The 23051-nt window shown below is 42.2% G+C and overlaps 1 protein-coding gene across 1 annotated transcript in view; it reads right to left on the bottom strand.

The window, feature by feature from the left end:
• The window catches only part of pde11al (phosphodiesterase 11a, like), a 211168-nt gene that overhangs the window by 41831 nt on the left and 146286 nt on the right, over window positions 1-23051 (bottom strand). Inside the window, exons 12-14 of the mRNA XM_067997983.1 lie at window positions 15787-15894; window positions 12203-12312; window positions 3096-3186 (exon numbers count right to left, since the gene is read on the bottom strand). Of these exons, the coding sequence (XP_067854084.1) occupies window positions 3096-3186; window positions 12203-12312; window positions 15787-15894 (309 nt within the window). The remainder of the gene's footprint in view (window positions 1-3095; window positions 3187-12202; window positions 12313-15786; window positions 15895-23051) is intronic.

Below are 23051 nucleotides of genomic sequence, written 5' to 3'. Positions count from 1 at the left end.
TGCCAGTATATTACCCCCAATTCCATGTGCTCTAACTTTGTTCACCAACCTCCTGTGTGGGACCTTATCGAAAGCCTTCTGAAAATCCAGTTACACCACATCCACTGGTTCCTCCTTATCTATTCTACTAGTTACACCCTCAAAGAACTCCAATAGGTTTGTCAAACATGATTTCCCTTTCATAAATCCATTACTATTTTCTAAGTGTCCTGCTATCACATCCTTTATAATAGATTCTAGCATTTTCCCTACTACTGATGTCAGGCTAACTGGTCTGTAGTTCCCTGCTTTCTCTCTCCCTCCTTTTTTAAATAGTGGGGCTGCATTTGCTACCCTCCAATCTGCAGGAACCGCTCCAGAATCTATAAAATTTTGGAATATGACAACCAATGCATCCACTATCTCTATAGCCACCTCTTTCAAAACCCTGGGCTGTAGATCATCAGGTCCTTGGGATTCATTGACTTTCAGTCCCATTAATTTCTCTAGTACTTTTTTTTACTAATACTAATTTCTTTCAGTTCCTCATTCTCGCCAGACCCTTGGTTCTCTAGTATTTCTGGGAGGTTTTTTGTGTCTTCTTCTGTGAAGATAGATACAAAGTATTTGTTTAATTGCTCTGCCATTTCCTTGTTCCCCATTATAAATTCTCCCGTCTCTGTCTGTAATTGCCTTTGCCAGTCTTTTCCTTTTTATATACCTATAGAAGCTTTTACAGTCCGTTTTTATGTTTCTCGCAAGTTTACTCTCATATTCTATTTTCCCTTTCTCTATCAATTTCTTTGTCTTCCTTGCTGATTTCTCCCAATCCTCAGGCTTACTGCTTTTTCTGGCAACTTTATATGCCTCTTCCTTTGATTTAATACTATCTTTAATTTCTCTTGTTAGCCACAGTTGGACCACTTTTCCTGTGGGTTTTTATGCCTTAAAGGAATATATATTTGTTGCAAATTATGTATTAATCCTTTAAATGCTAGCCATTGCCTGTCTACTGTCATACCTTTTAATGTAGTTTCCCAATCAACTCTTAAATCTCTCCTTAACCTTCTCTGCTCTAAGGAGAACAACCCAGCTTCTCCAGTCTCTCCACATAATTGAAGTCCCTCATTCCTGGTACCATTCTAGTATATCTCCTCTGCACCTTCTCCAAGGCCTTGGCATCCTTCCTAAGTTGTGATGCCCAAAATTGGACACAATACAACAGCTGAGGCCTAACCAGTGATTTATAAATGTTTAGCACAACTTCCTTGCTTTTATACTCTATGCCTCTATTAATAAAGCCCAGGATCCCATATACTTTTTCAACAGCTTGGAGGAAAGTTTTTTTCCAGGGGCAGATGCAGAAGGAAGTGGGATTGGAAAGGGGTAGAAGGTTGTAAGTGGTGATGGATACAAGGAAAATGTCAGAAGTAGAGGCGCCACGGGAAATGGTGAGGCTGAGGGGGTGGTCATGAATATATGCAGGAGCGTTTATATGGATGGAAAGGTTTAGTGAAGACAGTGAATTCAAAAGAGAGAGCAAGGGGAGCTGAGATGGAGATTGAAATCACTGAAGATGAGGAATTGCTCAGAGCAGAGGCAAAAGGAGAAAAGATGTTACACAATATGCCTGTTGGAAAAATTCAGGCGTACGGCATAAAAAGAAATGTGGCAGCATAGAGAGAAAGTTGGTTGACACACAGGAAAGAAAGAGTTAGGGTAAATGGGTTGAATTGTTTGGATTGAAGAAGGGTTGGAAGTGGTGTACCTCAGTGTTGGGACTAATTTTTGTTCTCTATATATATGGATGATTTGGACTTGGACATAGGAAACAATCTCAAAATTTGCTGACAACACAAAAATAGGAGGTTTGACAAAAAGGGTGAAAGACTAAGAGACTTCAGGAAGACGTAGTTAGCAGATAGGACAAACAGGTGGCAGATGCTGTTTAATGTGAGGTAATACATTTTGGGAGAAAAAAAACAAGGAATGGGAGTACACATTTAATAGATAGACAATGAATCATGTGAATGAACAAAAAGGCCTTAGGTTCAAATGCATAATAGCCTGGAATTTCCACAAGGTTTCACCAATGGGAGATTGGTGGAATTCCCGGAGAAAAGGCATAAACGGCTAAAAACGGATATTTAAGCTGTTTCTCCAGAGGTTCCACTTATGCTAGGAGATCCAGAGTCGATTTGCACACAACTAATAAGGTTGGGAGTAGAGGACTGATATTTCAGTGCCAAGTAAAACCCTCCAGTAACACCTAACTAATAAATTACAAGATTTTCTGTCATTCATGCAAGAGTGCACTTTACTTGCTGACAACATTGCAAATTTCCAACTTATTTGTTCCTGGCGAGCTTATTTGATAAACTGTTAAAAAAGAAGGCCCATCTCACCAATTTTGATTTTTAAAGAAATTTTCACATGTGTTTGTGTTTGGGGAGCTCTTGAGCGATGCTGGATAATGCTTTTTATTTTTAATTGGCCTTTCTGAAAAATTCCAGCAAGCATGGATGGAAAATGGTTGAGGCTGCGTCAATGGAAGGAAAGTTTTGTGTGCCAATGAATGCTCCCTTCTAGTTAAACCTGCACAAAGATTTCAATAATAAGAAGAAATATATTTAAATTACAACTTGTAAGAAGTAATGGTTTAGAACCTGTATCACTGTTTCATACATGAATAAAGATTGCTGGTATATGGGGATAACTATTAATCTCATATCGTGCTTTGCTAAAAAATGTGATGACATAAATTATTGGCTAACAAACCAATTGTGTGGCACTAATCAACTTGATTCCCGTTAAAGAATCCTCATAAGCATAAACTTTCATTTGTAATAAAACCCTAGCTTTCCTAGGCTTTTGACTAGAGCGAGCAGTCATGTATATATATTTGATATTAGAGTTAGGCTTAATAATTACCACATTATAAAATTCTCTTGCTGTAAATGCATAATAATATAATTTATAAACCATGACGATTTGCAGTTCAGCAACCATGTTTATTAAAAACTGATACCCTACCCATGCTTTATATTGCATTTGCAAATAGTGTGGGGGGGTTTTCTCTAATTTTGCCTAGAGTCAGTGCTTTTTGCTGTGCTTACCTCACTCTGCAGTATCATTACAGCATGGTTGAAATGATGGTGTTCCAGAGTGGCAGACGTCCCATACAGCTGTGCTAAAGCAGATCCGCTCCTACAGGAGAATCAAATGGTACAAACTGTAGGAGCTGTCAAAGCATCAGTGGTAAACACCTCGTATTAGTGTTAGGGCATGTAGCCCCTGGTTCATTAAATCGTGAATTTTAAAGCAGTAATGAGAATCAGTAGCCGTAGTTGTTAGTACAATTTAAACGCGTATACAAGGATACCTAATTTGTGCTATCATCCATACGTTTTCACATGTATAAATTCAAATTGAAAGCAAGCCAAAAGTTCACAGTAGCTTGCTAAATTATTCAGGAAAAGATGTTGCTGGACACAGCAATGTAGGTTAATATTATGTAACTCTTGACCGCTGCAATTTAGGGCCTTGTCAAGGGGTAACAGCATTAATCATTAATACATGAAAACAAAATCCTCTATAAATTGGGAACATCCTGACATAAATGATATACCAAATCCATAAGGCAGCTTCAAAAAGAGATCCCTAGTGAAAGGAAACTTTTTGAATAAGCAGAGTGACAAGATTTCTTTAGTGTGGTTTATTTTTTTTAATGTATTCTTGATGAAAAAAAGTATTCCATTCCTATTGTTCTACCTGCAGTGTTCTGGTGTGAATGTTTTGCTCATAGAGGTGAAAGTGCTGAACATCATCAATTCTGCTCTCCAGCTGCGGTAACATCATCAAATATTCCCAGGTCAGGAAGAGCTCACCTCATATTTTAGGGGTTAGTTTTATGAGCCCACATTGCTGGCAGGCAGTCAGGCACACCTGCTGGCAACGCACGTTGGAAAGTTGGGTGCCCAATGCCCATGATTTTCCAACCACAATCACAGGCAGCATACACCTAAATTTTCAATTTCTGATGCCAGTGGGAAAGGCTCCCATTGGTCTCATATACCTGTAAAATTGCCCTAGTAGTGTACAGCCCTTTTTCACTGATGATTGACCCAACAATACACGTCAACTCAACTCTCAGCAAAGTTACAACCATGACAGGCCTGTTTCCTATGCCGCGAGGCAGATGGGTTGGCAGGTGAAACGCATCCATCACTTGCTCCCTGCAACATTGGGCGTGGACACTTGAGGGGTGCAATGAGCCAGAGGCACTTAGCGTGCAACAATGTGGCCCGTGAGCACAAATGGTGCTAGGAGTCCTGCTGCCACCACTCTTGGGGCAACCAGCAGCCCTGGACTGGTTGCTGGCACCTGAAGTTCTGTCTCCCATACCCAGCACTCTCAGCACATCCTGTGCAATGCGTTAATGAACTGACCTGGCATTATGGCTCACACAGCTCTCACACAGCTCCCACAGGGGCAGATTGTCTTGGAAGGTCATTGACCACAACTTTCAACACATGAGGGAAGATTTACTCAGTGCACTCTGTATAACAAAAACTATCAGATACTCGATATAAGCTGTACAGCCCCTTTCAAAAGGGGTTGTGTGTGTTCGCAGTTTCACATCTCTGGTGGGTAAACTACCCTATTTCCTTTTAAAGTTTCCATTAACAGGAGGGAAGGAATGCTTTTTAAAAGAGCGCATGCACCAACCATTCCATGCACGTCCATGTAGCATACAGATCGACAGGCAGTTTTATTCAAGCTGCGTTTAAAATCTTTTTCTACTTGGGCAGTCTCACAGTAGTAGGGCAGGAGCAGGGAAGCTTGACGTGGGCAGGAGGCAGTCAAGCTGGTGATGGCCACGCTTTTAACAAAAGAAAGGGACAAAATGAGAAAAGGCCCATGTCCAATCAAGCTTCTTCCCTCCATAGGTTACATGCAGTTTGTCCTCGAATGGACTCAATCTCACACTGCAGCTAAAACCTCCAAGAAGATAAAAATTTTGGCTTGGCGGTGATCAAGAAAATTTTACTTTTTTAGCATAACTACTTGCAGGATCCATTTTTTATGAATCTCATCATAATTTTGTAAATGTCTTCACAAACCCCCAGCACAGAAAGCACAGAAAGCTAAGAACAGCAAACCTTTCCACTGCTTCCGTTTCCAAGCTACGGTTCAGCTGGTTCATTGTGTATGACAACCAGAATATACTGTGAACCTTGAAGCATACAGGTCCTGGTTACTTTATAGAATTTAATCCAGACACACAAAAGAATATATTAAACCAACCCTAATCCTGGATAGACACACAGATTCAAACAAAACAAGTTAGCACAGTAGATGAACTCCATTTTGTTTTCTGACACCTTTAACCTCCTACAGCTCCTGTACTTTATAGAAAAATTAAATTCCCTTCTTTTCTAGGTCCCAGCAAGTCATGGGATCATTCCCTGCCTGAAAGTGTGGATGGATAATACCACTATAGACATGTGGCCTGGATTTTCCTGAAAACTTGCTCTATAGTAGTGGGGCATCTACAGGATACACTATTATTATGGCACAGAAACTCCAGGAATTATTTATGCCATGCTATAATTTCCTGGTACTTTTGTGCCAATCCACAGAGACCTTTACTGAAGCAGTTCCAACCCCACTCCCCCATCAATATCAATGGCGAATGCTAATGTATTAAATTATCACTACTTTGATCGTCACTGTTACTTAGACTGTTACAGCATGGCGCTGGCGGGTTACAGCATGGCGCTGGCAGGTTACAGAATGACGCAGGCGGGTTACAGAATGATGCTGGCGGGTTACAGAATCAGTAAAGTATTCAATCGCTCAGCAGGCTGTGTCTATCAAAGGTAATGATTTAACATATCGGTAATTTGATCATAATCTTAAGCAGGCATAGACGATTGCTCGGGGCTCGCACACACCAGCTCTATCACTACATATTGAGGAAGAGCTTCATTTTATAATAAACTTAAAGTTTAATGTTGTCTCGACCTTAAAGGAATCCTTGAGGGTAACATTTTTACTGACTTGTTCTAGGAACTTCATTGAAATCTTAAACCTCAATTAAGTAATAAAATAAGTCTTTTGACAGCCAGGCATGTTCTGATTTTCCCCCAACTGGTTATATTTTATATTAATATTTATTGAGCTTGTGTGCTGAGCGTGGATTGCCACCGATAATTAAATATGGCTTGAGATTGCATGGAGTTAAGGAGGCAGCCCTAGCCCTGTCCCTTCTTAATGCTGATTTACATATTTATACTATTTCAGTACAAAGTTGTCAATCAATTTAAACCTGACCTGGACATTCTGTCCGTACATAATGTGACCCATCCCTACGTTATCAGATCGGAACCATTACCTTTAAACACACTCCTATTAGTGTACTGTGCAGATTATCAAACACTGGAAGCAAGTTCAGAAGGAAAAAAACAGACTTATTCAACTTCAATCAACTTAATATATATAAAATAAAACTATATTTAATATTGGAACAGGGACCCCGTCAAATATTCTAGAAATATGTAATTTTTCTGCTAATTATTTTACATTTTGCCACAGTTTGCATGAAGTTCCACTAAATGAAATTCCATAGGACTAAAATGTTGAAGAAGTTGCAGAGATAGGTTGCAGAGTTATACCCAGAGGCAACTATCATGGAACAATCTGATTACTTTACATGTTGAGGGAACGTACTGATTTATGACTTTCATACTAATCCATTTTATTATCAGGAAAGGAAATATAAACAATAGGTTTTACCAAATACAATCACCTCCTTTGAGCATCTCACCTTGTTCCACCCCTCTCATCACTCCTTTAAAATCTTCATTCTCTACTGCCCACCCAAATACCACACCAAGTTTCTCACCGAGACATCTTCACTCCTTTCCTCCCTCACCCTCTGCACTGAGCGACTTCTCATCCTCGGTGATTTCAACCTCCATCTCAACTCATCATGCTCTCTCTTCTCTGAGTTCACTGCCTTCCTATCCTCCCTTAATCTCTCCCTCCATATAAACCCCCCTACCCAAAGTCACAGCCACCCCCTCGACCTTGCCCTCTCACATGGCCTCTTTACTCCCATCGTGTCAATCATGGATAAGGCCATCTCTGATTACTTCCTTGTATCCCTCTCCACCCACATCCCCCTTCTCCCTCTCAACCCCACTTCCTTGTGTGTTCGCCCCTGGAGAAAACTCTCCCCCGAGTCACTTACAACAGCACTTTCAAATTCCCAACTGTCTAGCCTTTGGCCCTCCATTCACCACAATATTTCTGCAGCTACTAACCTGCTCAATCACACCCTCACCTCCACCTTTGATGCCCTTGTCCCCATTAGAACCATTACTCTATCTCACCCTGGTCGTTTCCCCTGGTGCGGCCCTCATCTCTGCTCCCTTAAGTCCAAGGGATGCAGACTTGAATGTTCATTGCGGAAAACTGCTTTAGCCATTCATCGCTGGGTTCTAGAACGGTCCCCATGGATTGGAAGGTAGCAAATGTAACCCCGCTATTCAAGAAAGAAGGAAGAGAGAAAACAGGGAACTATAGGCCAGTTAGCCTGACATCAATAGTCGGGAAAATGCTAGAATTTATTATTAAGAATGTAGTAACAGGGCATTTAGAAAATCATAATATGATTAGGCAGAGTCAACACGGTTTTATGAAAGGGAAATTGCATTTGACAAATCTATTAAAGTTTTTTGAGGATGTAACTAGCAAGGTACATAAAGGGGAACCAGTGGATGTCGTATATTTAGATTTTCAAAAGGCATTCAATAAGGTGCAACATAAGAGGTTGTTACACAAGATTAGGGCTCATGGGATTGGAGGTAATATATTAGCATGGATTGAGGATTGGTTAACGGACAGAAAACAGAGAGTAGGAATAAATGGGTCATTTTCGGATTGTCAGGTTATAACTAGTGGGGTGCAGATTGTAAATAACTGAAGCCTAAGTACCAATCCCTGTGGCACCCCACTAGTTACAACTTGCCAACCCTCCTCATCTCAGTCCTAAATGTCCAGCCCTTTATCCTGAGACTATGTCCCCTAGTTCGAGATTCTCCAGCCAGGGCAAAAACCCTCTCAGCATCTACCCTGTCAAGCCCTCTTCGAATCTTATATGTTTCAATAAGATCATCTCTCATTCTTCTAAACCCCAGAGAACATAGGCCCCTCTGGGTGTTTGTCATCCTGAAATGCAAAGGTAACCCCAGGGTTCTCTTCTCCACTACAAACTGTCTTCATAAACACCTCTCCCCTGCCTTCTCCATCCTCACCTCCAACATCAAGTGCAAGGATCTCATTGTCTTCTTTGTCACTCAGATTGAGACCATCCGTTCCATTCAGCTGCCTCTGCCACTTCCTTTCCTTCCCCTAGCCCACCAAGCCAAACTTCCCCTAAGGTTCCCCCTTGCCCTAGCCCTGAACTCGTATCTTTCTCTAGTTTCTCTCCTATCTCCCCTCATGCCCTCTCCGAGCTCATCTTGACCATGGGACCCACCTCCTGCTCCCTCGACCCTATTCCCATCAAACTGCTGACCACCCAACTTCCCTTCTCGGTCCCCACGTTAGCTGATATTGTTAACGGTTCCCTCTCCTCAGGTACTATGTCCCTCCCCTTCAAATCTGCTGTCATCACCCCACTCCTTAAAAAACACACCCTTGACCCCTCTGTCCTTGCAAACTACTGCCCCATCTCCAACCTCACTTTCCTCTCCAAAGTCCTTGAACGTGTTGTTGCTTCCCATATCCGTGCCCATCTTTGAATCCCTCCAATCAGGTTTCTGCCCCTGCCACAGTACTGAAATGGCCCACATCAAAGTCACAAATGACATCGTATGTGACTGACACCGTGCTAAACTATCCCTCCTCAATCTTCTCGACCTGTCTGCAGCCTTTGACATGGTTGACCACACCATCCTTCTCCAATGCCTCTCCTCCGTCGTCCAGCTGGGTGGGACTGCCCTCTCCTGGTTCCATTCTTATCTATCCAGTCGTAGCCAGAGAATCACCTGCAATAGCTTCTCTTCCCGCTCCTGCACTGTTACGTCTGGAATCCCCCAAGGATCTGTCCTTGGCCCCCTCCTATTTCTCATCCAAATGCTGCCCCTCAGCAACATTATCCGAAAATGCAAAATCAGATTCCACGTGTATGCTGATAACACCCAACTCTACCTCACCACCACCTCTCTCAACCCCTCCACTGTCTCTGATTTGTCACACTGCTTGTCCGACACGAGCAAAAATTTCCTCCAACTAAATATTGGGAAGAACGAAACCATTGTCCCCGCTCCTCACCACTAACTCTGTTCCCTAGTCACCGACTCCATCCCTCTCCCTGGCCACTGTCTGAGGCTGAACCAGACTGTTCACAACCTTGGCGTCCTATTTGACCCTGAGATGAGCTTCCGACCACATATCCACTCCGCCTTCTTCCGCTTCCATAACATTGCCTGTCTCCGCCCCGTGCCTCAGCTCATCTGCTGCTGAAACACTCATCCATGCCTTTGTTACCTCTAGACTCGACTATTTCAATGCCCTCCTGTGTGGCCTCCCATCTTCCACCCTCCATAAACTTAAGCTCATCCAAAACTCTGCTGCCCGCATCCTAACTCGCACCAATTCCCGTTCATCCATCGCCCCTGTATTTGCTGACCTACATTGGCTCCCGGTCCGGGAACGCCTCGATTTTAATATTCTTATCCTTGTTTTCAAATCCCTCCATGGCCTCACCACTCCCTATCTCTGTAACCTCCTCCAGTTCTACAATCCTCAGTGATCTCTGCGCTACTCCAGATCTGGCCTCTTGCGCATCCCCAATTTTAATCGCTCCTAAGCTCTGGAATTCTCTCCCTAAACCTCCCTGCCTCTCTACCTCTCTCTCCTCCTTTAAGACTTTCCTTAAAGCCTACCTCTTTGATCAAGCTTTTGGTCACCTGTCCTAATATCTGCTTATGTGGCTCAGTGTCAAACTTTGTTTGAAAATGCTTCTGTGATTGTTGATCTTTGTTTGAAATTCAGCTTATAAATAATTGAAGACAGTAGCATAGTGGTTATGTTACTAGACTAGTAATCCAAAGTTATGAGTTCAAATCTGGTCACGGCAGCTGGGGAATTTAAATTATGAAATATTTTTTCTACGTTTCTATTGCTAAAGGGATCAAGGGATATAGGGAAAATGCGGGAACAGGGTACTGAGTTAGACGATCAGCCATGATCATTTTGAATGGTGTTGCAGGCCCGAAGGGCCAAATGGCCTACTCTTGCTCCTATTTTCTATATTTCTATGTTTTTATGTTTCTAAGACCCAGCACTCAGCCAATAAAATGTCTGGCACATTCTAACCCCGAGTGAGGTCGATATGACAGCCCTGTTTGGGGTAGAACGGGAGTGAAATAAACCAGTATTATATGGTTGTGTGGGTTCTGTGTATGAGGGAGTAACAACTTTGGTCTTTCTCTTTCAAACCAGCCTTACTTTAATGTCGTAACTTTGTTTAAAATCAAGCAACCAGCCACTTACTGACAAGACAGACTGTCAGAAGTGAAATGAATCAGACACTGAGATTTTCAATAACAATGAGCGGCCCTTGTTTTAGCAGACTGGTGTCCTTTCACATCATCCCGGTTTATGAGCAAAGAGAAATTAATTGCACAATTTTTAAAAATCGAATTCTATTTTTAATATAAGAAAATGGGAAACCTGCATGAATTATTTAGCTCTTTTATTTTTATGGAAACGTTAAATAACCCGTTATTCTATTTTGTGTCCGGCCTCAGCACCTGGCCGGTTCTGAATCAGACATTGACGGTGCAGCTTCTGACTCGCTGCGGCGTGTTCTAATCTGTTCTGCAGAAAATTTTGGTGTAAATTTGTCACTGGAGGATCAGGGGGCACAATGGTCTAAGCTATGGCGTTCCAGGGAATTCTGGGCCAATTTAAGCAGAGTCAAATAAAATGTCTCCATACAAAATACCAGCATCCTATTGAGTTTGTAAAAGCGCGACAGGCCCAATTCTGTCACTGGTTTTGTCTTCCCACACTATTAACGTTATATTTTCTTTAACATCCTCTATTGCTCAAGCAGGGAAAGAAAGAAGGAGATCACAGTCTGACCTTCTACCAAAAAACACTAGAAGTTCCAGAACCCTGCTTTTTTATTTACTAAAGTCCTTTGAAGTGATGCTTTACAGGTGAACATAAGTAATTTATTTAGAAATGTACAATGAACAATGGATTAATGTTTGACATAGAACAATGATGAATGCCCCAGCAGGTAGGAACACTTCACGTTCATGTATAAAACCCGGACACAAATAGCACCAATTACAGGAGAACACACATTTCTGTCTTAGCAAATCCTAAATGCCATCAAGGCTTCTCTATCCATTGATTTACCAGGCAGTGAAACCAAATACTTTGATCTTTGAGATCAAATGAGCCAATATTACTCTGGAAAAACAGAACTCCATTTTTAACCCTGCCACCATCAGAATTTTAATTAAAATATAAATTTATCATATTCTACATGCGTGACAGATAGATTTAATCAATATTATTTGCATATGAATTTAATTTATCAAGATATTGATTTGAGACTATAGACCCATGATTACAATTTTCAAATGTTGCAAAACTGGATATTATTAGTTAATTTCATGTGCCGTTGCACACAGAGAGTCACAGGGAGTGAAGACTTGTATAGTCTTCAGGTGAATTGGGGTTCAAATTCTTGTTCACTGGGAGAGAAGACTTTTATCTAATCAATTGCTCACGTAACATTATGTTTGCAGTAACATCCACAGGTATAATGCCATTTGCAACTTGAGACCAATGACCAATTTTAATATATAACAGATAATGGAAAACATTGACAGGAAGTTTGTGTACGTGATGGATTTTTCATATTTTAAAGGGTTTTTTTGAGAAGAAATCATTTATACTAATTGCAACTGCCTCATCTTCCATGAAATTTTATTAACCACTAAATTTACTTTTACAATTACCTCTCATTATCCTGCTCTGGTGAAGCGCAAATTGCAGCGGAAAGGTCTAGAATATATATTTGATATTAGAAAAAAATTGTTTTACAGTACTCCAGATGGAAAGACATAGATTTAAAGTGGTGATTTTCTTTCTTTACTGTGTCATTGAAGTATAGGTAACATCTTTCACTCACTTTGCCTGGAAAGCATTGTTTGTTCCTCTGTGATCAAGGTCGTGGCACAGGCAACCCACCATCAAACCTAAGATTTCGATATCAGACAGAATCTCCCGGAAACCAGCAGTCTGAGGGAAGAAAATTTGTTAAAGAATACATTTTTTTTGATCACTAGCGTGTCTCCTGTGGCGTGTTCATGGTGAGTAGGAAGACAGGCAATTTTATAATGACTGAAATGTTATACCATTATAATATGGTCAGGAGATTGCTCATCAGCAGAAATATAATGGGCCGATTTTCTTCGATTGGTGTAAGTCAGTATTAAATGGCTAAGAACCTATGTAAATCTCAACAGGATGCCAATAGTGCTCGATTTTTGGGTGCAAGTTTATTTGCACAATTATTTACATGTCACTGTGATATTGAATAACGTCACTGGATGTGGCGACCTTATGCTACATGTTACCTGCAGGTATCCTTGTAGAAAATGGCATAGTAACATGTCGATCCTTGACAATAAATATCACCAATAACTATCAAGTTCAGTACTGCTCAAACTTTTGGGGGTTTAACCCCACCAAATTACTCTTAGACCGAATGTGCCCCTCTAGCTAAGGACACTGACCAGTTTAAGTCTGCAAAAAAGCTCTTTCTCTCTTCCTCTTTCACTCCTCCAACAATTTTCCCCATAACTATATTGGCCTGGAAATCCATGAATGATTTCAGCAGTTGCGTCAGCCCACCAATGCCCTCCAACACTGGCCCCTACTAGAGGCCACAAAAGTTACTTGCCACTTATGCAGGCCTTTCTATAGGCTGGCAGGGGCTGCTTCATTATTGGAGGAATTGCGAATGGAGCTGAACAATGGAATAGTCAGCAAACAGCCCTATTCCTGATGTTCTGATGGACAGAAAGTCATTGACATAGCAGCTGAAGATGGTTGGGTTGAGTAATTCTTGTAGCATTGGCCTGGGGCTATAATGACCGTCCTCTGACAATCACAAGCCTTTTCCATTGTTTCAGGTATGACTCAATCTCAGGTCTGCTAAGGCTCCTTAATGCCATACTTGGTCGAATATTACCTTAATTTGAATCACACCAGTGCCAGAAAATCGCCATCTCCAACACAAAAAGCCCCAACCTCCGCCCGACCTTCAACAACACAACTATCACTAAGTTCCTCACCATCAACACCTTGGGGACCACCTTGAAGCATGGCAGAGACAGAGTACTTTGCAACGAGTGACTCATCTGTTGACCCCTAAGCCTCTCCACATCTATAGATCTCAAGTCAAGATGCAATATTCACCACTTGCCTGGTTGGGTACAGCCATAAAAGCACTCAAGAAGCTTGATACCATCCAGGACAGAGCAATTCACTTGATCGGGGCCCTGGTACTGAACTGAATATCCACGACCTCCATCAATGGCACACAGTGGCTGCCAACTTGCCAAGCTTACATCAACAGCACATCCCACCCCCACGGCCTTTACCACTGAGAAGAACAAGAGCAGCAATATCATGGGAATGCCGTCTTCTCACGTTCCCCCTCCAAGTCACACAGTATTCTGACTTTGACGTTTATTGCTGTTCCTTCATCATTGCTGGATCAATATCCAGGAATTTCTTACTTAATATTTTCCCTCTCCTACCCCCTGCCTGTGTCAGATAATGCCTGTGAAGGGAGCAGAGTGGCCAAATTTCCTGGCCTTGTACTGAGAAGTGGGGGGGGGGGGGTACAGAAACAGAAATGTAGCAGCAGGTCCGAGAGGCTGCATCAATCAATCGCACTGGAAGGCAGCAGCTAGAAGGCCCCGAGATCCTGGATCCCCCTAAGACCCGCCATTCCAAGGAGGTGCACGCCTCACTTACAGTTTCTGGTGTCCCATGGGCAGTTGCAGCAGAAAGTCCAGTTATGCCCAATCAGGGTTCCCCGGGAAATCCTGAGGGGGGTGGGGAGGGGTCCACCTCCATTTTGCTCTTCACTGTGCCTGGCAGCATAACGTTTCCCAAGCACAGCAAAGTGGGAAATCTCCTTTTGAATGTCATATGAAGCTATTAAGCATTCCATCGCTAATAAAGCCAAAGGTTATTCTAGGCCAGTATAGTCCTAGATAGCTCTTAAACTGATCTCATTGAAAAAAAGAATTAACATTCTTAAACACAATTTCATAAAATAACGGTACAACGAGATGTTCATGCAGTTAGAAGCATAGAAGTTTATAGTACAGAGAGAGGAAATTCACCCATCATGTCCGTGTTGGCTCTTTTCCAGTTGTAGTGTGTTTTAATAGATCCATATCCTAAGATTTGAAGTTAAAGTAGGTCCCTTTATGGAGCAAGAATCCACTGTGTACAATACATATACAACAATAGATATTAGGCAATGTGTTACAATACTGTAATTTCACTGAGGGGTTTACTTTGTGTGGAGACCATCATTTGTTCTGCTGTGACCAAGGTCCCGGCAAGACAGCCCACCATCAATCCCAGGATCTTTCTCAGTGTTTGATAGGAAACTAACTATCTGAGATGATGTCACACACTACATGAACAAAGCTCACCCAGTTCCTGATATCCTCTGAAACCTTACTGTTTAACTCTCTTTTATTTGATATTTTATTGATTGCAAGTACTATTTATTCAAATTGATCATATTGTTACATTTATTTAAGAGTTTACCACTTTGATAGGATACATTTAGCATCAAGAAGGTGAGAGCAGCATAATGATATAGACATAAGGTTAAATGAGCTTATGATGCCATTTGATATGATGGCAACTATGTTTTATCCAAGATTATTGCAGAATATTACACATAAGCATATATTGTAAAAGTAGGTAACCAGAATTTTGTAAAAGTAGGTAACCAGAAAATTGGGAGGGAGGAATTGGATTTGAATTCAAACAATCTGCCACATGGATCAGTAGTCCTAGATTAACCCTCACCAGTCACAATAAAGGATAATACAACATCAGAGACTAAACAGAATAGACAAAAGAGATGGATGGAGATGGATAGAGAAAAGAGATGGATCGATTACAAGAACAGAAAATTAATAATATTAATAGTAAGTGAGAAAAACACAAACAAATCAGAAGATATCTGTTACAAAATGGACACTGAAGATAGTTTTTAGAAATTTTCCCCAAATTGTCAATTGTACTTTGATATTATCCAATTATGTAGAGTTTGCTTTGTCTAAATGGCTAAACTGCTTTGTCCCCATAGCATCAGTTATCTATCTAACACACCAAGATATTAGCTGTCTTATTCAACTGGATGTTGTCACTGAAATAACCTCGGTCATGGGATTAAAAACTCATAAATACTAAAACAGTTAGCAATTATAATTCAGCCAGTTAATTAAGACACCCTTGTGGAAATGAAATCGACCCATTTATCAAATTGTCCCTATTAAACAAAACCCATCAGTACTTATTTAAACACATTGGAATCAATTGGAGCCTGAGAAAATAAAGGAATTTCCCTCTTAATCATATCTTCATTAACTGGTGCCATCTACTTTATGCTGTGATTTACACACATAGTCTTAATGTCTGTTTAACAGGATCTGTCAAACAGATCTACTGACTTACTGTAATCATTACAAACATGCATTGAGCGACATTAAATGCATGACGCCAGTTGTGGTATGGAACGGTACGGTAATTTTTTCTCACGGTGAGCAGCCAACGGCACAGAACCTGCAACATCACAGAAATTTATGAGCATTAGTTAACTCTGATGACAATTAATATATAATCATGACAAATTTGCTCTTCTTTTTAAGAATTGATTTAGAGTACAGTACGTAGCCTGGAGGGAAATCGTGAGTTTTGTTTACAGGTGCAGTAAGAATCTATATTTCATGATTCCCTTGTATTTCTTTTGTGATCAAAAAGTAGGAATTCCATTTCTGACTATAAGTACTGTTCATAAGACAGTCAATAGTTTGCAATATTATGGAAATGAAGATTAGTTTTTGGAATATTCATGAAATAAAATAATCAGGTTAAAATATTAACCTTTGCTAAATTAGTAGGCAGAGAGTTTCATGCGGACATGTTAATGCTTTCATATGCTAATATCGCACGACACAATTTTACCCCATATTTGTGGAAAGATAATCATTACATAAGGAGAAGAAACGAAGGGAAGAACCTGGCCCCGATTTTAAGTGGGGGACAGGAAAGGAGTATGCGATGACAGAAGCGGGCGACAAGTCCGCAACTGCGGGAGACTCAGAGGTCTGGCCAATTGGAACAGCCGGGACTCATTTACATAAGGTTTCCGGGCTTCCCGCTCAAGTGACGCATCTGCCGGTGCCCCGCCCACCCGCATCTTGCCCAGCCACTTGTCCAGTATGGTAGCCAGGACATTGTGCATATTGTTTTGGGGTTCAACCTCCTCACGTGTAGGTGAGCCTACTAACCTCTTCCGACTTTTTCAGAAGAAGTCGTTAAATTCCAAATAAAACACAACACTACTACAAAGTCACAATGCAGTGACAGGCAACTGTTGCAGCTGTATTCTCATCGTGGCCCCTTTAAATCCAGCACACTAAACAGTGCCGATCCAATCCCACCAGGGTTCCCCTAGCGATGCTTCCTGTGTTGCACCAGTTACAATAACATTGCCAGACAAGTGCCAGGCAATGACCATCTCCAACAAGAGAGAATCTAACCACCTCCCCTTGACATTCAACGGCATTACCATTGCCGAATCCCCCACCATCAACGTCCTGGGGGTCACCATTGACCAGAAACTTAACTGGACCAGCCATATAAATACTGTGGCTACAAGAGCAGGTCAGAGGCTGGGTATTCTGCGGCGAGTGACTCACCTCCTGACTCCCCAAAGCCTTTCCACCATCTACTAGGCACAAGTCAGGAGTGTGATGGAATACTCTCCACTTGCCTGGATGAGTGCAGCTCCAACAACACTCAAGAAGCTCGACACCATCCAGGACAAAGCAGCCCGCTTGATTGGCACCCCATCCACCACCCTAAAGGTTCACTCCCTTCACCACTGGCGCAACGTGGCTGCAGTGTGTACCATCCACAGGATGCCCTGCAGCAACTCGCCAAGGCTTCTTCAACAGCACCTCCCAAACCCACGACCTCTACCACTTAGAAGGACAAGGGCAGCAGGCACATGGGAACAACACCACCTGCACGTTCCCCTCCAAGTCACACACCATCCCGACTTGGAAATATATCGCCGTTCCTTCATCGTCACAAAATCCTGGAACTCCCTATCTAACAGCACTGTGGGAGAACCTTCACTACACGGACTGCAGCGGTTCAAGAAGGTGGCTTATCATCACGTTCTCAAGGGCAATTAGGGATGGGCAATAAATGCTGGCCTCGCCAGTGACACCCACATCCCATGAGCGAATGAAAAAAAACATCAGGGTCCTAATTGCTTTATAGAACCCTGATTTACATAAATTCATGAACCTTCCGCCTCTCCATAGCAGGAGACTCGTTGGCCCCGATATTCACCGCCATTAATATCATGGCGGCCGGGAATGCAGCGGGTTGGGGGCAGGATCAGCGTCTCCGCCATTTTAACCCCTCGCTCGACTCTTTCCTGCCCATCCGGGGCGGGGGGGTTAGAATGTTGAATTTATACAGTGAGTTTCACAACACCAGAATGTTGTTCATGGTCAATGAAGTTCTTTTGAATTGTAGTCACTGTTGTGGTGTAGGGAAATGCAGCAGCCAATTGGTGAACAGCAGGGTCCCACAAACAGCAATTAGATAAATGACCAGATAATCTGTTTCAGTGGGTTTGGTTGAGGGATGACTGTTGGTCAGAGAAACAGAAGAATCCCCACCACTCCTTCAAATAGTAGTATAGGATCTTTTACATCCACCTATGAGGGCAGACAGTGCCTCAGTTTAACATGATGTGGAGTTTAACATCGCAGGGTAAAAATTGCACTGCATTGCACCCTTTTCACAGGTGTAAAATGGGTGCAACGAGGCCCAATTATGGGGGTCAACGTCCTGCCCCACAAGGACGCTTGAAAGACAATGGGTCAGGCCATTTTTCAGGCATCCCTGGCGGCTGCCTAAACAGGCATTAGGTCCTTTACAAATGTAAATGAGGACCTAACGCCTATTTTAACATAAGAACATAAGAAATAGGAGCAGGAGTAGGCCATATGGCCCCTCGAGCCTGGTCCATTCAATAAGATCATGGCAGATCTTCAACCTCAACTCCACTTTCCCACCCGATCCCCATATCCCTTGATTCCCTTAGAGTCCAAAAATCTATCAATCTCAGTCTTGAATATACTCAATGACTGAACATTCACAGCCTGTGGGGTAGAGAATTCCAAAGATTCACAACCCTCTGAGTGAACAAATTTCTCCTTAATTCAGTCCTAAATGGCCGACTCTTATCCTGAGACCATGCCCCCTAATTCTAGACTCTCCAGTCAGGGGAAACAACCTCTCAGCATCTACCCTGCCAAGCTCTCTCAGAATCTTATATGTTTTATTGAGATCACCTCTTTCTTCTACACTCCAGAGAATATAGGCCCATTCTACTCAATCTGTCCTCACAGGACAACCCTCTCATCCCAGGATTCAATCTAGTGAACCTTCGATGCACCACCTCTAAGGCAAGTATATCTTTCCTTCGGTAAGGAGACCAAAATTGTACACAGTACTCCAGGTGTAGTCTCAACAAAGCCCTGTACAATTGCAGCAAGACTTCCTTACTCTGGTACTCCAACCCCCTTGCAACAAAGCCTAATGTACCATTTGCCTTTCTAATTGCTTGTAGTATCTGCATATTAACTTTCTGTATTTTGTGTAAAAGGACACCCAAATCCCTCTGTCCACCAACATTTAATTATTCCTCACCATTTAAAAAATATTCTGTTTTTCTATTTTTTCTACCAAAGTGAATAACCTTACATTTCCCCACATTATACTCCATCTGCCACCTTCTTGCCCACTCACTTAACCTGTCTATATCCCTTTGCAGACACTTTGCGTCTTCCTCACAGCTTACTTTCCCACCTAGCTTTGTATCGTCAGCAAACTTGGATACATTACACTCGGTCCCTTCATCTAAGTCATTAATATAGATTGTAAATAGCTGAGGCCCAAGCACCGATCCCTGCGGCACCCCACTAATTACAGCTTGCCAACCTGAGAATAACCCGTTTATCCCTACTCTCTGTTTTCTGTCCGTTAACCAATCCTCAATCCATGCTAATATATTACCCCCAATCCCAAGAGCCCTTCTCTAGTGTAACAACCTCTTCCATGGCACCTTATCGAATGCCTTTTGAAAATCCAAATATATTACATCCACTGGTTCCCCCTTATCTACCCTGCTAGTTACATTCTCAAAAAACCTCTAATAAATTTATCAAACACAATTTCCCTTTCCTAAAGCCATGTTGATTGCCTAATCATATTATTATTTTCTAAATGCTCTGTTATCTCTTCCTTCATAATGGATTCTAGCATTTTCCCTACTACTGATGTCAGGCTAACTGGCCTACAGTTCCCTGTTTTCTCTCTCCCTGCTTTCTTGAATAGCGGAGTTACATTTGCTACTTTCCAATCCACGGGGACTGTTCTAGAATCTAGGGAATTCTGAAAGATCAAAACCAATGCATCCACTGTCTCTGCAGCCACCTCTTATAAAACCCTAGGGCCCATTACAGAAATTGGTCTGCGGAGAGCAGGGCAGGTGTTGGATCTGCCCCATTCATGGTCCTCAGTGGCCGTTGCAGCCAAAGCAGCAGCCACCAACAAAAAGATAGTTTTAAAATAATGTTTTTCCCAAAAACATTGTTGTGGAGCCAGAAGGAGGAGTGCTTACCCCAACTCCACAGTGTTTGCAATTATGCTGCGCCCCGTTGCCACTCCCCCCTCCCCCCCCCACCTCCCCTATTCCGGGACTTACCTTTGGACATTCATGCAATTAAAATGGGCAAGCTGCATGTGGAGGCACGACAGACGCTGGCAGCTCACCCAAATTAAGCAAATGAGGCCTGAGGCTCAATTTTAGCTGAGCCGCAGGCCTCCCAGTTGGGGACCTCCGTTGGCTATGTGCACACCATTGGTTATGTGCCCGACAAGGGGCCAAAACCAATTTCCACTCCCACACCTGAAAGAAGAGCTCCTCCATTAATGTAGCACTTCCTCAGTACCGCACTGTAGTATCAGCTTACATTTTTTTTGATGGAACAAATGGTTTGAATGTTTTATGGTAGGCTGGTTTCCCATTTTAGAAAAAGAATCCTAGGATTTCTCCTCCTGTATGTGTTCGCTTGGCCTCTTCATGGTCCATGATGGCAGCTTAAGTCGATAGAACGAGATACCCAAACTGACAGGAAGGCAGTGGACCATTTTGCCACCTTTCTAGTTCCTTTACTTGAACATCAAATCTGGGGCTAATGACACCGCACTTGTTCAGTCTGCCCATGAGATTAACAACAATTATGTGCTGAAGTGTCGGAGTGGGACTTGAACTCATGACCTTTTGGCTCAGAGGTGAGCCAAGGCTGATACATCTTCAGTCATGTAGAAAAGAATCATGATAATAGTTTGTAAACAATGGATCTGTGTGATTTATATGTCAATTCTAAGGTTGCCAGACGCTAGAATCAGCTGCTTGGCACTGCCATATTAACGATGTCAGAGGAAGACAGGCGTAACAGTTATTTGGAGATGTAACAAAAAGTTAACATCATTTCTTAAGTAAAGAGATTCATCAGAGACATCAACTAAAGGTCAAGTGACCTGAAGTAGTCTATGAAGAAAAAGGCAGCACATTGGGCCTACAGACCAGAAAGATTTCAGCCAAAAGGGTCATACAGGATAAGAGGTCATGTGTCTAATGTGTTTAGTGGGATTGGATTTGTATCTGGCGTCACTGTCAAATTTGGAATTGGGAGCCATATCAACGCTGTCATTATGATGAGGATGTTTGACATGTGCTCACTTAGTTGTCCTCAGGGCATTTGGAAAGTTAGTTATTTGGTAAAAGTTATATTTGACCTGCTGTTGTTGATCCACTACCCTAGAAAACCAGATATTAGAACTAATGTTCACGAACCAAGAGCAGCAGTAACATGAGATTTGTGAAGGAACAGAGACAGCTGGATAGTATCATTTATGTCCCTCACAGGTATCTGAAATGAACCAGAAACAACATAAGTCACTGATGGAGTTATGTTTACATATATAGGAAGAGAATGACTCTGACAGCACTGGACTTAAGAGTCCCTCTTGAACTCATTACTGATGTTTCGGATTGTCTGTTTATTCAGCCTGTACCTCTCGGTGACCTGGGATTCTGTCTGGTACAAGCCGAAAAGAAATATCACCCTGGGAGATGAAGAAAGGAAGAGCTGATAGCATCTTCTACCTTCCCATCATCTGCCCACTGAGTTAAGAGCAATTTTGTCAGAATGGAACTCAGTGGCAAATCAATGCAATATTTATGGGTATTTAACAGGAAATGCAGTCTCATGAAATGCAGTTTGACACTCCAGATCTATACTGCTTTGTGAGTAGATAATTAATGCTACTTTTGCAAAAAATGCTTAAAGTGGAATTCTGCTAGAATTAAATAGTTAGGGAACATTTCCATTTAAAAAATTGCTCATAAATAGCACTCATCCCAAATATTTTGCAAAATGACAATTTGCAGCTAAATTACAAAGCAGCAAAAGCTTAATAAATAGGATGCCATGTATTTACCTACTGATTTTATAAATAAGGTCTGATTTAGCATTCCTAGCAAAATCTGGGAAGCTGCCAGGTCAAAGCTAGTCTGCAGTACAGTGAGATCACTGTGTGCAATTTTGCAGTGTCAGATTATTTGAATAATTAATTTCAATAATTAGCATAAACTCCCAGCACAGCTGTGGCCTTGTGCCAGCAGCTAGCTTAAAAGGGCAGGTGAGAAATCTTAATAGTAGCTCAAATTTAAAAGGATGTGTCCACTTAATTGTCATTGGCTGCATATTTGAACAAATATTGTTTTGTTCTTTATAAAGGTCTCAAAATGCTTTTGAAATATTTGTCAGCATTTGCAAAGATTGGGAGCTGGTGGAAGGAAAGAGGTGCCAGGCAGAAATTAAATGAAAGGAAACCCAAAGTGGAGGTGTGAAACAGACCCTGTGATCACGTGACAGAACAGTGCAGCACCTGAGGAAAAAAGACTTACATTTATATAGCATCTTTCACAACTTCAGGACATCCTAAAGCACTTACAGCCAATGAAGTACCTTTTGAAGTGTAGTCACTGTTGTAATGTAGTAAACATAGTGGCAGCCAATTTGCACACAGCAAGGTCCCACAAACAGCAATGAAGTAATGACAAGGTCATCTATCTTTGATCTTGGTTGAGGGATAAATGTTGGCCAGGACACCGGGTGAACTGCCATGGGATCTTTTACATCCACCTGAGACGGCAGACAGGGCCTGGGTTTAACATTCATCAGAAAGCCGGTACCTCCGACAGTGCAGAACTCCCTCAGTACCACACTGGTGTGTCAGCCTAGATTTTGTGCTCTGGAGTGGGACTTGAACCCATGACCTTCTGACTTAGAGGTGAGACTGGTACCACTGAGCCACGGCTGACACCTGACCTCCTGTTTGACGGCTGGAAAAGTGGACGTGCTGCTGGAACAGGAAGGTGTGAGGAGGGTTGCTCCGTTTGCCTAGTAAGGGCACCCTCCCCAAAGGGTAGCCTGTCAGGGAGTTGTTGCTATGCTCAACTGCAAGTACAGTACATGGGTGTCATCTATGATGCTTTGCACTCTTGGGAACCCTGCCTCCTGGGAAAAGTTTGGTGCCCCAATGAACTGATGTCTCTTTTCCAC

The sequence above is a fragment of the Heptranchias perlo genome, chromosome 2 (genome assembly GCF_035084215.1).
Source record: "Heptranchias perlo isolate sHepPer1 chromosome 2, sHepPer1.hap1, whole genome shotgun sequence".
Taxonomy (NCBI): Eukaryota; Metazoa; Chordata; class Chondrichthyes; order Hexanchiformes; family Hexanchidae; genus Heptranchias; species Heptranchias perlo.
Note: the sequence above shows the minus strand (reverse complement) of the source record. Positions and strands in the feature narration are given on the sequence as shown.